Raw genomic sequence first — 20,404 nt, forward strand, 5'->3', positions numbered from 1 at the left:
TTAATTTTCCATGCCATGTCAATTAAACAGAAGATTCTCATCTATAATTGGTTATCACAAGGCAGCTAGATCATAGAGTTTTGTGACTGACTAAAAGATTGGAGATCATGTTGCATTTTCTTGCCAATTGGATCAGAGGCAAAAACTAGTGAACAAGAATAGACTGCTGGTATAAACTTTGGCCTGAATGGCTGACAAAAGCAAGTGCAACAAATGTTCATGATTAGTAACAGGCTGTTTACAGACTTCTACCACTCAAAAGAACCCCACTAATTTTCACATTTCTGTACTACTTAAATCATAAATGATATCACTGAATTTTTTTTTGCTGGTAATCTCAGGTTACCATCAGGACAACCAGCCAGCATGAAACAGACAAATATACAGAGGATGCCCAATTTCTATGGATATAGAAGACTTAAACAGTTTCCCTGCTTAAAGTGAAGTATTACAGCAAGCCTTTGAACATATTGCCAGAATTGCAAATTATTTAATTTCATGCAGTATTATTGACACCACAGTTGCAAGTTAGCCATGCTGTCAGCAGCAATTGTTAACTATTGCTGAGGTTACAAACAGGAAATGGAAACCAATGATTCTACATTAATCAAGGTTTCCCAGGAACCATTATTCTTTACTGAAGGAAAACAAGCATGTCAGGATTTAATGTACAAAATATGACTTCATTGGATGAAAGATGACATTTAGAAGGGTACCCATCTTCAACCATGCAGCATTTTATGTATAGTATTAGATTAGTCAAAAAGTACATTTGAATTAAAAGGACTATGAAGTTTCATCTATGACAATTGCATCCAAGTAAACCATTTCTATTTCTACAAAAAGGTAGTTAGCCATTGGCCAAAATCTAGATTAAAAACTACCACTGTCATTGGACATTGTTAGCACTGAACTATATTTATTAGAAACTCCTTGAAGTACTTGCATACATCAATAGAGGATGATCAATCAGAACCAACTTAAAGTTTAAAAGGTGTTGAGACGAGAAACAGACAGAATCCAATTAAAAATGATTGGCCATTTGAATACATACAGCCTCAATCTAGTGGCTGCAAAAATCAAAAGTAAATAAACAGTTTCTGGTCTAATTGGCACTACAACACAAGCTTTCTTAATTCAATATAAACTGAGGTTCTGTGTTACGAGGCTACATGTTCAGTGCAAGAAAAATACAGAACAGCTTGTACATTGAGGAACAATCCACTCAGTCTGATCCATGACCTGGGAGTGATCAATACCAGTGAAATTAGTAGATTTGCATTAGAGAACTAACATTACCTGAATAAACTTAAATATGAAGTTTTAAAAACACTGCAGATGAAGGGTCTATTACCCGAAACATTGACTATTTCTCTCCAAAGGTTGCCTGCCCCACTGAATGTTTCATTGTTTTAACTCTAATATATTCAACAGTTAGATTTAGCTATCTTATCCACTTTATTGATTTATTCCTAGATTGTATTTTTATTTTGGTTAGGACTATTATAACTTGTTCAAATTTAAATTACACGTATCAGTGGATATTATATGCCACTTTACCAATTAAAGTAATAATTGAATCATTTTCCTAAAACTAGCTGTTCCTCACCCCCAGAAGATGATTGAAAATTAGTTCCCAAAACTCTGCCTACTAAGCATGAAATTTCAGAGTTGCGGACTTGTGCTCAAAATCAGTTAGCATTATATACTGGGTCAGGCTTGTTCTTGCTCCACTAAACAAATAGGGAAAGTTCAAAACAATGCTCTAGAAGCTGACATGAATATTTGAAAAGCTGGATAAATGCTGAGGGCACAAAAAAAGTTTTCTAAATTGTTAACAGTGATAATGCTTCCACTCACTGGGAGTAGTGATATATTTCACCCATCAACCCTGGTGGCTTCAGTGCCATAAATGACATTGGGAACTCACCTTGAGGTGGCCTGCTGACAATCACTCCCATAAATGCCAACAGTTACAGGCTTTTCTAGTCATAGACAAACAGGCAGGTGATACAAGTTAGTGTACTTAAACTGCTGAATGGTGGGAGGCACAATACATTAATTTGCTGAACAAAGTTCATCCTAAAGGATGAATTTAGGAATCAGTGGTCTTAAGGATAAATGTTATCTGGTGAAATCCAACCACAGGTTTAATAGAACTGACTGCAAATGAATCTAGCTCCTCTCCACCAAAGGAAATTTAGGTCATTGTGCTTCATTAATGACAACCTTAACAATTAGTTTCATCTTATTCATAGAAGCACATAATTTTTGTTCACATTACTAAGCATCCCAAGGCCATACCCTGCAACAGCAGAGAGCAACGGTACATAACAATAGACCCCTGGTTATTTCCCAGAGGCCACCTGCCTTCATGCCGCCAAAATAGGTAGATCAAAGAATTTTATTTTGATTTAAAGCCACAAAAGGAGTAAGGGATGCTTGATTTGGTGTTAATACTAGTTTGGGGAAAGCTTCATTGCCAAGCCCAGGACAGTGAACTGAACCATTTTGCACTCACCCCTCTTGGGAGTTGTGCAGCACAGCAGCTGTAACCTGACAGCTGACAAATCAGGGGGTGGGGACTCTCCCACTGTCAAAGCCCTTCAGGACAGTATCCTGTCACTTACTGTCTTAATTGGCTGTAGGCCTCTCTGCTCTGGGTAAACTGCACCCAAGAGGGTGGAAAAAATGGTCTTTCACAAGATTCTACCCATTGGTTATACACAATAATTTGTATGCAACCATCCTCTAATAATAATGCCTTCTGAAATATTAGAAGGGGTGGTGCAATTTTGGTCTTAAGTTCTATTTCCTCCACTCTTTAAAACATTTCAGTAAAACTAGAATAATCTGCTATACAACTATTTAGAAATCATGATGGTTTCTCACTGGATACTAGTTCCCTTGCTCCCTTTAATGCTCTGGGGGCCAGTTTCCATATGCCTTTCAAATGCACCTTGTTTCCACACTTCTGAAATTTACCAGGGCTTTGTTTCCTCACACTTCCTTTAAATCACTGGGTTCACTAGAAAATGTGTCTAATATCTAAAAAAGCAAATTAAAAGCATATTGAAATATTAATTGGGAACAACATCTAATAGTCCAGAAAATTTGCTCATGCAGCATCACCAAATGGAGTTTTACTGCAAGGTAGTTTGGTTTGCTGTAAATTAAGCCTGGGCATCCACCTACCCCATCTCCAAGTCACATTTTCTAATGACCAAGAAATGCAGCAAAATTACTATTACTGACAATTGCACAATTTTCAAAAAATATTTCTCATTAGCTGAAGAGTTTCCTTCCACTTCCACAACATTTACAGTTTACCAACTCAAGTATATTTCAGAACATATTGGGATATTTTCGTAGAGAATTTCATATGGCTTTCACTTTTTAAACAGCTTTTCTGCAAACAAACATATCATTTACCTTGCCTTGGTACAATTCCTTCGTTCTGCACATCCCTTAACTTCTTAAGTTGGAAAAAGTCCTACTGGAGGCCATCTAATCACCAGAGACAGGAAAGAACATTTATCCTAGCTTACACCAAACAATGAATCCAAAGAATTGGGACCCAGGAGGCAGTTGTACACTCAGGGTTTTGAGACACTCGGATGGAGTTACGAGATGGCACAACTGTTGTCAATATGCACTGCAAACAGCTCAGCATGTGGTGTACACATACAACACTTGCTCAGTGTTCTATTAAGTTTCAGACTTCTTTACTTACAATTGCTTCATTGCAAAACATACTATCTACTAGCCTTCAAAGTTCTCCTCTAACTTAATTCACAAGCTTTGTCACCACTTAGTCTTTGAGAGACAAGTGGAGTAGGTTAATCAGCTCCTAGTGCTTATTCCACCCTCAAAAGGATGTCCAATTTATAATACCATGGTATATACTTGCCTTCTGCAAACCTATTACCCCTCCGTTTTTTTTCTGAGCAACAAATAATTATAGCCCACACTAGCTGTCAAGTACAGATTTCATTCAGTTTTTTCCTGCATGTGGGTATCACTGGCAAAGCTAGCATCAATTCCTCATATGAATGGAGTCCTTTTAGTGAAAGCACTTGCACGATGACAATGGATTGGGAATTTCAAGATTTAGACAGTTACAAAGGGCAAAAAACAACTTCAGATGCTGAAAATCTGAAATAGAACTGAAAATGCTGGAAAACTCAGCACCTCAGGCAGCATCTGTGGAAAAAGAAACAGTTATGATTTCAAGTCTGGGATTCTATCAGTACTGAGAAAAAAGTTCTACTAGGTAGCAGAGAAGGTTGGGTAGGGCAATGGGTGAAACAAAGGGAATTTCTTTGATTTGGCAAAGTAATGTAGCAGTTAAAAATCAGATTAACCTTTTGTCTGTGTGATGTGTTACTAATACTGAATAGTATGGCTTACTTGGACATGCCAGCAGGGCAACCTATGCAAAAATAGATGGCACACAAAAACAGCCAGTTCATACAAAGAGCAAGTGATCAAAAGTTGGATAATTTGATCACAGTCCTGTAGGCTGCAATACAAAGGAATAGTACTACATTTAAGTCAGGATGGCATGCAGCTTGGAGGAGAAACTGCAGCTGGTGGTGCTCATGTGTCTGCTGTCCTCACCCTTCTTGATGGTAGAGGTCAAAGGTTTGGGAGATGCTTTTGGAGTAGCCAGGCAGGTAACTGCATTTTCTAGATACCGCAGTCACAGTGAAGGGAATGAATGCTTAAGGTACTGAATGGGGTGCTAATCAAGTGGCTCACTTCACCCTGCATGGTATCAAAGCTCAAATGCTATGGGAGCTGCTAGTGGACCATATCCCAACATGCTACTGATGGCAACCTTTCAAGTTGCAGGTGGTGAGCTGCACCCACCAGGGCACCCAACCTCAAACCAACTCCTATACCCAAAATATTAATGTGGCTGTCCTACCGAGTTTCTGGTCAATAATGACCTACTGGATTTTCAAATTTCTTATGACTTGAGGCCATTCAACCCATTAAGTCAAGGCTGCCTCTCAGGGCATTGCTTCAGTCTCACCAGCTGCACCCCCTCACCCCCATTTATTTTCCTCTATCAACTCTGCGCACCTGCACAATCAGCAACCTGCGCACACTTGGGATGCGAAAGAAAACCAGAACACTTGGGCAGGGGCAGGAAAAAGGATCACAGTACATGCAAACTCAGTCAGCACTGGTCCAGGATCAAACATGGGTTGCTGAAGACATGCAGCTGCAGCGACCCATTTTATCACTCACCAACTGTGCTGCTCTTATGAGGCAGGGGAGTGAAGACTCTGCAATGCTAATACCAAATATCAAAGGTAGATAGTCAATTCAATTTTAGTGGCATCTATTTCAATTTTAGTGGCATGTATGACAATTTCCACAATAAACCATGCATGCTGATTAACTGGGTTTTGCTCCATGCAAGCATGAAGGATTTGTTAATAAAATTAAAAATTGTGCATTCAGGAATATTGATAGAATATCAATTCTGACATATTGATAGAAGGTTGGTCATTAATGGTAAGAATAGATTACTAGGCCCAAGACAGTGCTCAGAGGAAATCTTGCAGCAATGTCCTGGGGCTAGGATGACAACAAACCCCAACAACTTTTGCACAAGTTTTGATTCCACTGGAATGCTTTCCTCTGACTTTTGACTTCAGATTGAACACACTCAAATACTTTCTTGATGTCAAGAACAGTCACTTATCTCATCAATCCAGCTCTTTGGCCCATGATTGGATTACATTTGATGGGGCTGAGTCATGTAGTCCTAGTGTTCCCAAACCGGACACTTGCCAATAATCTGTTATTGCAAAATCCCACTGGACAAGATCGTCAACAATGCCTTCCATCACTGATGATCAACAGCACTGATTGAACAGTAATTTTCCAAATATCCTGCTTTTTGTGGATATGATATACCCAAGAAATATCCAATAGTCAAGTAGATGTCACAGCTGCAACTGTTCTGGAATAGCTCAGCTGAGTTAGTTCTGGAGCAAGGCAAACCTGCAATTAATAAAAGGGCCCTGAATTATTTTGCAAAACAAAAAAAAGTGCTGTTACATGGGAAAAGTTGTTCCCAAATTTAGAAAGAGCAAACTAAATGCCATTTAACAAAAGAATGTTCAAGAAATTGTCAGCTGAACTAGTCAAATTTCTGGTAGCCTATGTTACAAAAATCACTTCACGTCCCACCAAAGGCAATTGAGAATGAAAATTAGCAGCATTAGATTGCACTAGTACAGAGGCTATATTTTGAGACCTAAAAAAAGGGCCCAAAACACTCTCACCTATATTTTGTCATTCATTAAAGCAAAATTGTAAATCGTGATTTCTACAGCACTTTACAACTTCAAAATGAGCCAACGTTTTTACAGCTAATGAAGATGAAATTGTGCAAACAGTTGTCATGCAAGAAACAGCCAATATGTACAGGAAGCACCCATAAAAAGCACCATGAGGACCAGATGATCAATATGCTATTAGATAATGTACAAAGCACTCGTAACAAGGTTGATGAACTAACAGCACAGACAGAGGTGAATAAGCATGATGTGATAACCATTATGGAGACTTGTCCGCAAGGGAATTGATAGGAATTTAATATTCAGGGATATTTGACTTTTAGGAAGGATGAGCAAGAGGAGAAGGTGACAGGGTAGCACTGTTCAGAAGATGTATCAAGACATACATTCTGGTCTCAGAAGTCCATTTGGGAGGAGTTAAAAAATTGTAAAGGATAGGTGGCACTGGTGGGAGTAGTGTATAGACATCCAGGTACATTGTAGGAAAGGACATGATTCAACAAATAAAGGATAGGTAGAAAGAGTAGTGCAATAATTATGAGACTAATCTTTGTAGATTATATAATCGATTTGTAAAGAGTAGCTATGAGATTCCAGGGGAACAATGGTTAACCAAGGAAGTTCTAAAGTATGCTCGTGGACCTGAAGAGTGGGATAAATTAAGAATCTAGCAGATAAGATAATGAGAAAATAAACTATTAGGGCAAAGTAGCGAGTATAAAAAAACAAGTATATATTTAAAAATAAAAGGAGATCCAAGGGAACATTAGCCTACAAAAGAAGGAGGATGGGGAAATAGTTATGGGGAACAAGTGGCAAGGGAGTCGCAGATTTTGTTTTAATGGTAGAAGATACAACAGACATCCCATTGATACTGAATAATTGGGGAGGAATTAAATACCAACATGATAGAAATATTAGATAAGCTAATAGACCAAAGGCTGACAAGTCCTCTAACCTAGGATCCTCTAGCCTTATATCTTAGGATTCTCAAAAAGTGACTTGAAAAAATTATAGTTTTCCAAAAATCTTTAGAATCTGGAGAAGTGGACTGGAAAACTGCCAATGTGACACACCATTTGGAAAAGGAGGAAGTCAAAACATGTGTAATTATAAGGCCAATTAGCCCAATATTTATCATTGGGAAAAGCAGCACATTTCAAAAACTAATCAAGCAGAACTTGCAGGAAATCATGTCTAACAAATGTTTCATTTTGAAGTCTTGCCAAAGAGGATAGAGGGAACCATCCACTTCTAGAAGGCATTCGGCAAAGTGCCTTGCAAAAGGTTAAGTCACAATAGCCCATCGCGTTCGAGGTAACGTGTCCAAATGGATACAACACTGGTTAACGAACAGAAAGCAAGGAAGGACAGGGTGTCACTTTTAGGACACCAATCTGTGACCAGTGAGGTGCCATGGAGATCATTAAGAGACTACAACTGTTTAAAATCTATGTTAATGAGTTGGAGAAAAAGTGAATGTATAGTGGCCACATTTGCAGATGACAGAAAAATAGATGGAATGGCAAGTTTGCAGGATACAAATAGTTTACAAGATACAAATAGTTTACATACAGATATTGATAGGTTAGGTGAGTAGGCAAAAGAGTCGGCAATGGAGTAGAGCATTGTTCATTTTGGAAGAATAAAAGAATGAAGTATTGCTTAAGTGAAGGAAAATTGCAGAAAATTGAAGCACAAAAGTAATTTGGGGCTCAAGTATGAAACAAGAAGCTTGCACACAAGTACTGCAGTTAATAAGGAACTTTGGCTGTTATTTCAAAGGGGTTGGAGCATGAAAGTAGGGAAGACTTACCACAACTGTGCAAGGCACTAGCAAGATCACATCTGGAATAGTGTGAATTAAGATTCCTTATTCAAAAGCTATCTTCATTTAACTTTGATCCCTGATATGAAGGAATTTTGTCCCACAAGGTTAAACAGGTTGGGACTCTACTCACCGACATTTAGAAGAATGAGAGGCAATTTCACTGAAACAAAAGATTCTTATAAGGCTAGACATGTAAATGCTGCGGGGATATTCTCTTGTGGGAGGGGCCAGAAGCAAAGGAATAAGGGAGCTGATGAATGTCCTTTCAGCCACTATTCCATTGAATGGTAGAGGAGGTTTGAGGGACCAAATGATCTATTACTCTTCCTACTACTTATGGTCTTCTCCCAACCCTCTCTTCCCACCTTCCCCCTCTGCACCCACCCACCCAAATTGCCATAACACTGGATATCATCTTCTGCTGGTTTGTTAGTATGGCACTAAATCTCTTGAGTAAAGGCAATGGGAAGTTAACTTTCAGCAATGGTGCAAATACTGCTAACCCTTTGCACCCATGTACCCATGTAAGGGAAAGTAGCTAACAGATCCAAACTGTTTTCTGGACAAAGTAGAAAATTTGCTCTCATATAAAAATTACAGTACTAAATTACCAGAAAGCTTAAATCTAAAGATCATGCATTCGTAGAATTACTGCTCACTAGCATTTCAGATATCAGGCAATAACCTCCAAAAGCATGGTTTACTAATTCCATTAAGTATACAAAATTCAATATGACATACATCTTGTATGCTAGCCTTGAATTTGAGTTTTTAAAAGCTTCAGACTTGAAGAATTTGTTTCTCATTTAAACTAAAAGTATTGCCAGTTTTAACATCCACCAAGTATTTTGCTATATAAAAAAAGTAGACATCAGAATGTGGCTTATGGACAGGAACTGCTCACCTAGGGTGTAATACTAGTCCATGGTACTGGGTAATTTGGAGGGAAAAATGGATTAGTAAAATAGTTGAGGCCAAAAGGCTATGTTTCAGTTATTATTTGCTATCCACACCAGTTTTATTGGTATTTATCAAAAAAATAAAGTTGATACTCAGCCTAAATACCCAATTTTGCCAAATTAAAACGCTAAATTTACATCACACTGCCAAGGCAACTTGCTTGCCAGTGCTGTTAATATTAACATGCCTGGTATTTCTCAGACCAAGGAAGTCATCTCAAATGCCACAAGAGGTGCACCAATGCAAGTCAAATCTTGCTATAATGTTATTTTTTTAAGCAATATTTCTTAGTGGGATGAAAGATTCCAGGCAAAGAGCATGCACCCTACAGAAGCCCCATCCCCAGTGGACATGGAACAATTCACAGGTTTATCATAGGCTTGATTTTACCAACTTCTGTCAGCTTCTGCAACTGCTGTTTAGTCCTTGAAGTCCATGTGCGATTTCCCTGTGCAGTGGCATGCAGAATGCCTTCAGAATCCAGTTTGCTCTGGCACTGGAGTCCAGTGGTACTCAGCATCATGCTGGGTAATCAGGATTTCAGACCCCAATAATTTAATGTGATCTTCAAGGCAAAGATTTAAAGAGGCAAAGGGGAAAGTTTTATTTTAACATGACTAAACATTAGCTTAATGCTGAATAATTGATGCAATTAGTTAAATTTCATTTCTAACTTGTTCTTCATTTTCATAGTTTAAACTCACTCCAGTTTTGCCAGCTTTCAGGAGTATTTCAAGGGTAGGGCCCCCAAGTTGCAACACCCAAGGCCCAATTGCTGCATAGACTCCACTGCTGAACAATAGCTAGATAAACCCTCCACACAATCCAGATAATTTCAAAATGGCATCAAGCCACTGTGAAAGCATATTTAACAATATTTCCACTTGAGGCAAAGTGGCATTTTATTCAAGTATGCATGATCTGGACTCCAAATAGCCAAAGGGGTTCAAACAGAACCACAACTTTTCAAATCGAATCTATTTGCCAAGTTTCAGTAGTTACATTTCCTCAAAGTCATGCATGCTTGCCAATAGATTTGTAGACAAAGAATTAGATGGAGTACAAAGTGACAAATCACTGATTAATTTTATCAGACATGCAATAAGATAATAGCAAATGATCTTCTCAATAACCTTCCCATTCTTTTTAATGCAGCAATCTTTTGCATGGCATTCAGTCCAGGATTTCTGATAGATTTTCCCTCTTCTCCCCCCGCCAAACTTATTTATTGGGAGAACAACAAACCTGGAACAAAAGCAACAAACAGCAGCTATTACATAACATTTCTGATTTCTTGAACGTTAGCATCGCTGGCAAAGTCAACATTGTTGTGCATCCTTAATTGGAGGTGTGAGCTAATCCCCTGACACTGCAGTCTTTCTGGTGAACATATCCCCAGTCTGCTGGATAGTTTAAGATTAGACCAGCAACAAAGCATGGGTGGTGCAGGACTTGGAGAACACGCAGGTTGTATTCCAATCTGCTTCCTGCTCTTCCTCATTAGTACCTTGTTAATCAACTTCAGTGCATCTTGTAAATAGTAGACAATGCAGCCACAGTGCACTTGTGGTGGGAGCAGCAAGTTCATTGAATGCATCATATTACTATCTTAACTGCTTATTATTGGTGCAAATATTAAATGTTGGAGGGCATAAATTTTAGAATATGCACTTTTTAAAAAAACAATTTGCTGTTTCACGTGTTTTAAATAATTAACTTAATGGATCATTTTTATATTTGAATAATTTCTTTATCCATCATTTCAATCATAATGCAGTTTTTTTTTAAATCTTGTAAGAAAAACTATTTGATGAAGACAGCCATACATGGTTTGGATCAGAATCAATTTTCTAATCCAGACACAACCAGCAGGGCAACCCAAATTAAGAATTCTGGTCAGCTCTTCCCCATTCCTAATCTTAAGAGATCACACTTGTATCCTCTTCTCGTGTAGAGATGGGTAAAGCAAACAGGTGAATTGAACCCAAGAGCTTACTGGTCTTTGATTCATTGCTTATATTATTGAATCATGCTAACCCAAATGTTAAAGTTAATTGAAAATTCCTTATACAGGCGAGATGGCAACTGACCAAGTTAACTGAACTGTGGGTAGATTGATTCGTTGAGGCTGTGACATAGACAGCATTAACTTCTGGAGTTTGTGTGCAGTTAAATGCAGAAATCCAGAAGCTGCCATCAGTGACTACCTGCTTCACCACAGGTGACCCAACTTACAGTGATGCACTATTTACATATTATTCTAGACCCAATTTTCATATTTACACATAGGCACTCTTATTACCATTCCCAATTGCCCTCCAGAAGATGGTGGAGAGTCATCTTAAACAGCCCCAGCCCCCTATAGATGGATCTTTCTTAATAGGAAGTTCCAGGATTTAGACCAAGTATTTCCAGGTCAGGATAGCACCCAGATTACAAGGAAACTGAGCCATTGTGTTTCTATGCACCTGCTTCACTTTTCATTCTTGGTATGGGAGATGATTATCTTGTGGTGTATTTTGGACTTCAGTCATGGTTGATGGAGTGCTAACTCAGTGGCCTGGCCTGCATTGTCCTGTATGGCTTTGCGCTTCTTTAGCGCCATTGAAGCTGCACTCCAGCAAGTGGAGAGTAGTTCATCATATTCCTAACTTTCGGCCTTGTAGATAGTGGAAAGACTCCGGGGTGTCAGGGACAGTTCATCTATAAGATAATCCTGCTCTTAAAACTACAGTATTGTGTGGTTGGCCCAAATGCATTTCTGCTCAATGATAACCTTTGCTTCTCCAGCATTCCTTCAACCACACTACTGATGGGACAGTTAACCAAAGTGGGAATTCGTAGACACCAAAGCTTGGACTCAGGTAGAACTTCGTCACAGGATATAAATGAGATTGTAAAATTACATTTAGACAAATTTACTAGTCAAACTTCCTGATTTTAAGGCCAGATAACTTTGTGGAGCATTCCTTCAATACTTCAGTTTAAAAAATATTGGAAACATGTCCTAATATTTATTTCACATATTTCCTGGTTTGTCTGAAAATTCCTCATCTGATTTGATGACCTCTCCTTTCCCTTCTTTCACAGTATCTGTTGTCCTAGACCAATGCCCAACTGATGGCAAAAAGGAGAAATGCATACCAAAGATCACTAGATTTCTGACAATGCTCTTGTTTTGCTCCTGACAAATTTGACCAAAAAGCATTTCGGAGATAGTGACCACAACTCCGACCTTTTGTATAGGCATGGACAGGGATAGGAGCAGACGATATGGGAAAGTTTTTAATTGGGAGAGAGCTAATTATGATAGTATTAGGTAGGAACTTGGAAGCGTAAACTGGGAACAGATGTTCCCAGGGAAATGCACAGAAGAAATGTGGAGGCTGTTTAGGGAACACTTACATGGGGTTCTGGATGGGTTTGTCCCACTGAGAAAGGGAAAGGATGGTAGGGTAAAGGAATCATGGTTGACGAGAGGTGCAAAATATTTAGTGAAGGGGAAGAAAGAAGCATACTTAAGGTTTAAGCAGCAAAAATCAGGCAGGGTTCTTGAGAACTATAAGGTAGCCAGGAAGGAGCTTTGGGGGAACTTGAGGGGGCCTTTGCAAGTAGAATTACGGGAAACCCCAAGGCATTCTATACATACGTGAGGAACACATGACTAGAACAAGGGTAGGACCACTCAGGGATAAAGGGGAAACATACCTGGAGGCAGAGGAGGTCCTTAATGAATACTTTGCTTCAGTGTTCACTAGAAAGAAGGACTTTGACAAATGTGAGGTCAGCATAGAACAGGCTAATGCACTGGAGCATGTTGAGAAAGAGGTAGTGTTGGAGCTACTGAAAAACATTAGGATAGATAAAGTCCCCGGGACTGGACAGGATATATCCCAGGTTACTACAGGAGGCGAGGGAAGAGATTGCTGGGGCATTGACGATGACATTTGCATTCTTCCTGGTCACAGGAGTGGTACCAGAGGATTGGAGGATGGCAAATGTTGTTCCCTTGCTCAGGAAAGGTAAAAGGGATAATCCTGGGAATTATAGACCACTGAGTCTTACTTCAGTGGTGGGCAAGCTATTGGAGAGGATTCTTAGGGACACGATTTACAAGCATTTGGAGAAGCATAGTGTAGCGGTTAGCGTGACACTATTATAGCGCCAGTGACCCGGGTTCAATTTGGGCCATCATAAGGAGTTTGTACATTCTCCCTGTGTCTGCGTGGGTTTCCTCCAGGTGCCCCAGTTTCCTCCCAAAGACATACAGGTTATGAAGTTGTGGGCATGCTATGTTGGCACTGGAAGTATGGCGACACTTGTGGACTGCCCCCAGAACACTACGCAAAAGATGCATTTCACTGTGTTTCGATGTACATGTGACTAACAAAGATAACTTAATCTTATTAGGGATAGTCAGCATGGCTTTCAGGGGCAGGTCGTGCCTCACAAACCTAATTGAGATTTTTGAGGTGGTAACATAACAGATGAAGGTGGATGTGGTATATCTTGACTTTAGTAAAGCATTTGACAAGGTTCCCCGTGGTAGGCTCATCCAGAAAGTCATGAGGCATGGAATCCATGGAGAATTGGCTGCATGGATTTGGAATTGGCTTGCCCACAGAAGGCAAAGGGCGGTAGTAGATGGGGAGCATTCTGCCTGGAGGTCAGTGACAGGTAGTGTTCCACAGGGACCTATTCTGGCACCTCTACGCTTTGTTTTCTATAAATGACTTGGATGAGGAAGTGGAGGGATGGGTTAGTAAGTTCGCAGATGACACGAAGGTATGATGGGTTGTGGATCGTGTAGAAGGCTGTTGTAGGTTACAACAGGATATAGACAGTATGCAGAGTTGGGCGGAGAAGTGGCAGATGGAGTTCAATCTGGAAAAGTGTTAAGTGATACACTTTGGAAGAACTAATATGAAGGTGGAGTACAAGGTTAATGGCAGGATTCTGAGTAGCGTGCAGGAACAGAGGGACCTTGGGGTTCAAGCCCATAGATCCCTCAAAGTTTCCGTGCCAGTTGATAGGTTGGTTAAGGCAGCATATGGTATGCTGGCCTTCACTAGTCAGGGGATTGAGTTCAAGAGCCGCAAGGTAATGTTGCGGCTCTGTAGAACTCTGGTTACACTACACTTTGTGTATTGTGTTCAGTTCTGGTCACCTCATTATAGGAAGGATGTGGAAGCTTTAGAGAAGGTGCAGAGGAGATTTACCAGGATGCTGCCTGAATTAGAGAACATGTCTTATGAGGAAAGGTCAAGTGAGCTAGGGTTTTTCTCTTTGGAGTGATGCAGGATGAGAGGCAAATTGATAAACATGTATAAGATTATGAGGGGCATAGATAATAAAATGGACAGCAATAGCCGATACCAGAGGACATCTGTTTAAAGTCAGAGAAAGACTGTTCAGGGGAGATATCAGAGGTAGGCTCTTTACACAGAGGATGGTGGGTGCCTGGATCACACTGCCAGCAGTGGTTATAGAGACTGATACAATAGGGACCTTTAAAAGGCTCTTAGATAGGCACATGGACGAAAGAAAAATGGAGGGATATGGACTGTGCAGGAGGGAAGGGTTAGATTGATCACAGAGGTGGTGTTCATATAGTTCAGCAAAACATCATGGGCTGAAGGGCCCGTACTGTTCTATGTTCTAAGATACCCAAGCCTGAACAAGCAGCATTGAAAGCTGTTAATTTGGGTTGCACCAAGGCTAGCAGAGATTCTATGCTTCTTGATACAAAGGTTGATCTCTTTTCCCTTCTTTCACAGAAAAACAAAGCCAAGGTATTGAGAGAGAAATCACTGGAATGAAAGTGTCACAATTGTTTGAAAAATGAATCATCCAGGGAATAATCCCTTAAATTGAAGTCATCTTTCTATAAGAGACAGAATACCAGCACAGTCCATCAGAAACTAGGAAGCCTGCTCCATTGGATACAAATTATATTTGTCTAACACGGTTTGGAACTTAAGTATCACTGGATTGGAGGTCTGCTCAAGAAAATTATAATTCATCCAAGGCTGATACAAATCCAGCCCAAATACTTAGCATTTCCTATACCCCACTACTGCCATACATCTGAAATCTGATATCAATTTATTTGATAATATTTATTAAGAGCAGAGTACAAGGATACAACTGTTGTCCAAGAAAAGCATGATTTGAATAAAGTGCTGAGTTAGGCCACCACAGCTTGCCTTGACCTGAACCTAAACTTTTTGATCACAACATACACCTGACCCAAACCCAATGTATAAGCAGGTCAGGTAGCAAAGCTCCACAGTGGATTAAATGAAACAAAATTTTAGTTTTCAATCCTTGATTCATGTATCTATACATTAAATAGTTAAATGAGGGCAAAAGTTTAAAATTAAATCAGAATTAAGCAAAAAGTTAGAAAAGGACTGGCTTGAATTAAATGAACATCTCAAATTGAAAGTTTATATACTGAAAATTTGAACATAAAAAGATGCACTTAATAACAAATTAACCAGAATCAGATTTATTATCACTGCATATGATGTGAAATTTGTACAGTGCAAAACTGAAATTACTCTAAGTTACAAAAATAGTACAAAGGAATAGTGAAGTATTCATGGACCATACAAATTAGATTGTGATACACTGAGAAAATCATTTGTTGGACCAAATGGTCAACTTCATTCTTATAGTAGCTGGTACAGGCACCTCAAACTAGACATATTGTTAAGTGCAAGGGTCATTAAATTTTGGGACAAGGAAGTATTCATTACACCATCATCCATACCAATCCACTGAAATATTACATCAGGGATTCCTTCCAGGTCAAAGTTTTTATAATTCACTTACAAGGACATAAAATAGTATCAAGCAGACTATGCACCATGTCTTGTTGTTCGTAAGAGTTGAAAAGGAGCAACCCAAGGATGCAATATTTGCAACACTGTAGCAAGTTCTGAAATAGTTACATGCACCCTTATACACTATAATTGTCCTGCAAAAATTACAGATTAAATCCACTTTTTCAGTACAAAAGAAAGGCATTTTATCTAATATTGCAGCAATTAAATATACTGCATCTGTTCAAAACAAAATCCCAGAAGCTACAGTGATACACTGATAAACATGTTAGCCATATCCCAAAACACCTCAGATGCATTCAGTTACAAGTTCATTCAGGGAAGTAGTATCACAAAATGATCAAATAAAGAGAAAAAGGTAAAAAGCAAGAAAGACATTACTTGGAAGACCATTCAATACATTTACCACCCACCAAAGAAAACCAATATTACAGACCTTGGAGCCTTGGCATATACATTGTCAATTAGGTGGGGTTTAAGGAAAAAAAAGCAGGGATGCTTTGGTGTGAAAGACACATTGGATATGCCAAGGAGTGATAAAATTAAGGGATATGAAAGGATGAGAATTTTAGGTCCACAGTATTGCTGTACCAGGAGTCAAAATATGATAGCAAATATAAATCAATGAGAGAACATGATTCCAACGAACACCTCTCCCATTTTAAAACATGTACTCTCACAATTCCTCTGTGCTGAATTATGGATACACACCAAGATAATTAAACTGGGAGAGTCAATGTGAACAATTAGAAAAGACCACAGTGATTTGTTTAATGTTGCAAACTATACCCTCTACTTTTTCTAACACTTATTCAACAGGTATAAAAATAGCTCAATACCTCACTTGACAGTGATATCCATACATTTACCACTGAGTGAAGAATACTTCAAAATACCTCTTCAACTGAAAAGCTTCCCTCATCCAAGTTTGAAATGCCTTTTATAGAAGCTGAGACTATCAAACATTGATGGTTGTGTCTGCTATCAATGGATCTTCAATACTCAAGGTCACATCAAGTATTACAGTAAATACTTCCAGCTTATCATGGAAACCCGGGTGCTTAAATCACAGTTGCCTTTCATCACACCCTCTCCGAATTATGTTTGCCTCCTCATAAGTGACGGAACTTGTACACACTATTCCAATTGCATTAAATTAACTGGAACGTTCCTTCTAAAGTGAATGCACAAGGTATAGACTTCTGCTTGGCAGTTCAAGCTTGATCTTGCCAAATAAGATCAGAAAAATGAAACCTACACATTTAAAGACATTCAGTTCTGAAAACACCAATGTTAAATAATTTACAACTTGAAAGCAAAGATCTTCGTGACTATCATCAAGAAAAAAAAAGTTTTCCAAGAGAGAGGAATAAAGTAGAGAGCATTTAGTGGGAATTTCAGGGTTTTGAACCCTGTCAGCTGAAAGAACAGTATGATCAAAGGAAGAAAAGAAATACATGAGGAATTCAGTTTTTGCAAAAGCTGTAGGTCAGAGAATATGGAGAGCAAGCCACTGAAGGATTAGATTACAGGGATGAAAAGTTTAAATTCAATGGATTTTGGTGAGTAACTGAGTTACCAGAAGTGTGTGTGTTTTTTTTAAGTGTAGCTCAGCAACTGCTCTGGATCAACCAGTTTTAATCCAGCTTGAAGAGGTCACCAAGTCAAGACTCAAATAACCATACTTCATGTTAATGAAGCATTTAACAAGCAGTCATAATCAAAAGATTAACAGAAAACACTTAAGAAAACTGTAAATTCTCATTTTAATATTTGCTGGGAAATTGAGCGATTATACGTGGGAATGATTTGCATTTGTAATTACAATCATAATTTCCCAGCAAATGATAATGGGGTCAGGGTTGGCAGGAGCAAGTTTTGATGGGAAAAAACTTGTTTTCAGACTAACCCACCAACACAAATCAAAAGATCACCCTAACTTAACTCGTTTTTTTTCCTAAAGTCAAACAGAAATTTAGTTTTCTTCTTCCATTACAAAATATGAAACATAAATATCCAATTCATATCAAAATGATTAGATTTTGCGCTTGAGCCAATCAAAGGCATTTGTCAGCCCATGCTTACCATCTGTACCAACCGGTGGAAAATACAGGTACCGGTAGAAACACACTGGCTAAAATGCAGAAGATAGCCGAACTTTTACCTCGAAATGGTAGTTTGCTCTATTCCTCCAACACCAGAACCCAAACATTAAACCCACACTTTCACGAATTATTGGTTGCAACCCAAGCCAGTTGTCTAGGTGTTCCACAGATCAATAAAAATGAAAGACCCATCTACCTATCATCACAGTTTTTTTTGGGGAGGGGGAATAACTATATCACACTACTTTATTTAAAAGAGTTGCACATTTCCGCCAGGCCCCACTCGCCAGTGAGGCAGGAAGAATGTAGATCGATTTTGAATTTTTTTTTGAAACTGACAGATCGGGAGGAAAGAAACAAACCGCGCACATGGAAACTCCCCCGGCGAATATTACACCCACCGCAGGCATTGGGGAGGGAGGAAGGGAGGGCCGGACCGAGGGCCGGCCCGCAGCGATTCACCGGCAGGCGGGCCCGGGGCCTCTGCCGAGTCAGTAGCACCAAGGCCTAGGTCAAGGGCTGCGGGCAGCACCGTGACATTTGCCAATGGCGCGGCCTCCCTCCCTCCGACCCTGAACCAGCCGATGCCCGGTTTAACCCCCATTTTCCCCTCCTACCCACCCGCCGCCTGGAGCGGGAATGAGGGGGGTGGGGGGGAAGCGATCCCGCAGAACCGCTGAGTGGGGGGTTTACTTTCACTTTAAAGTAACCACCTCCCTCTCTCCACTCGGGGCCGGGGGGGGGGGGGGGGAAGAGAAGGCGGGCCCGAGGGCCCCCCCTCCTCCACACACACCAAATGTCGGCCATGGCGGACGGGAAGCGGCGACAACTGCCGACCGGGGCGCTTCTTAAGGGAAAAGAAAGAGAAAGGAGAGCAGAGCGGGCAGAGGAGGACGGCCCGGGCGTGGCTAAAGGCCGGGCACCGCTTACCTTGTGGATTCTTTTGAGAGCCATGTTTGTGGTAATGCGGGCGGGCGGGCGGGGTTCGGGGCCAGGTGGCTGCGGGTTTTCCCCCCTCTCTCTCCGACAACAACAGGGTTAAAGGCGAACCCGGAAAAGCCGCCGAGTCTGCCCGGAGAAGCCGAGAAAATGGAAGGGACCGGCCGCTTTAAAGTAGTCCCCGTGTACCGCTCCGCCCGCTGCAAGGGAGGAGGAGAGAAAGTAAACCCACACACACAAGCAATCCCCCCATCCCCCGCCTCCACACCCGCCGCTTTCACACACACCACTCCCCCCGCCTCCGATCCCTCAGTCCTCTGCTGCACTATCTGCGTGCGGCAGACTTTCCTGCGCCCGCCTTCACGCTGGGGTTTAAAATAATAAAAATAAAATCTGGTAGGGGCACCGAGTGAAGGGGGTGGGGGGGGGGGGGGGTGGGGAGAAGCTCCGGAAAGGAAAGGAAGTGAGTGGCGGATCGTTACCGGTGAGTGACTCGGTTCGATTGTCTGCGTGCTCTCGCGACATGTCGGGGAGAGGCGGCTAGCGCGCAGGTGCAGTCACCCAGGCGGCCCGCCGAGTGCGGGAGCGGGGAGGCACAAAGGCAGCGGCGGCGGTGACGATGGCGGCGTGGGGCTGGGGTGGCGGACGGTGGCTGAGTGACTACCGGGGAGTGGCTCCCTGCACCGCCGTCGGGCTGCAGGGCAACGATGCCAGTGACATTTACCATTCATACCTTGTGGCAGAACCTCTTACTTCCATAAGAGTGACGCGTCAAATAGGTCATATGTTTAGGCCTTAAAAGTAGATGAAATGCGCAATGTCTGAGTACGTTTGGTGCTCCGTTTAGAAACACGGGCATTTATGCTTGACCTGAGAACCTCCTAATGTGTTTGTTATTCGCATTTACCCGTATAAGCACGGTTCAGTTATAAGTGTAAATAAAATCACAAGTAGGTTAGAATGTCTTAATTTATGGATTCAAGAATGTAACCTATTTGCTTCAGATTCCGGCGTCTGCAGTCCCTTGTGTCTCCCTAGCTCATTCTAAGAGAAGTTATTTTATAAAGTGAAATGGTTTGCTTATTGTGTAGCAGTTCAATATCGACCTGTTCATTAGAATCCTGTTATGTTGTAATTCCGTTACTTTTTCAGCAGGTGACCTCTCAAAAGAAAGTTTTCAACACCTGCGTGTAATACCTTAATGTCACCGTTTCGTGATTATAAATGCAGTGGTTTGTACAGAATTAAATTATTCTTGCTATTTCTAGCTGTATTAATCTTTTCATCACTGTCTAGATTTGCAAAGAAGAACATTTATAATTCAACTTACCGACCCTTTTGAATGAAATATTATGGTTTTAAGAGTCTTATAGACTTGCTTTTAGTTATAAGAAGGTGGGCCAT

The 20,404-nt window shown here is 40.5% G+C and overlaps 1 protein-coding gene across 2 annotated transcripts in view; it reads right to left on the reverse strand.

The window, feature by feature from the left end:
- The window catches only part of ube2d2 (ubiquitin-conjugating enzyme E2D 2 (UBC4/5 homolog, yeast)), a 29,937-nt gene extending 10,657 nt beyond the window's left edge, over positions 1-19,280 (reverse strand). The window contains exon 1 of one of the 2 annotated variants that reach the window (XM_052013517.1): positions 18,992-19,280. Coding sequence is in view for 1 of the 2 variants with exons in the window: in XM_052013516.1 (XP_051869476.1) it covers positions 18,992-19,015 (24 nt within the window). In the remaining variant the exon portion in view is untranslated. The remainder of the gene's footprint in view (positions 1-18,991) is intronic. The other variant, XM_052013516.1, reaches the window with a different exon arrangement.
- Between the last annotated feature and the right edge of the window lie 1,124 nt (positions 19,281-20,404).

This window comes from Pristis pectinata, chromosome 4 (assembly GCF_009764475.1).
Source record: "Pristis pectinata isolate sPriPec2 chromosome 4, sPriPec2.1.pri, whole genome shotgun sequence".
Lineage (NCBI taxonomy): Eukaryota > Metazoa > Chordata > Chondrichthyes > Rhinopristiformes > Pristidae > Pristis > Pristis pectinata.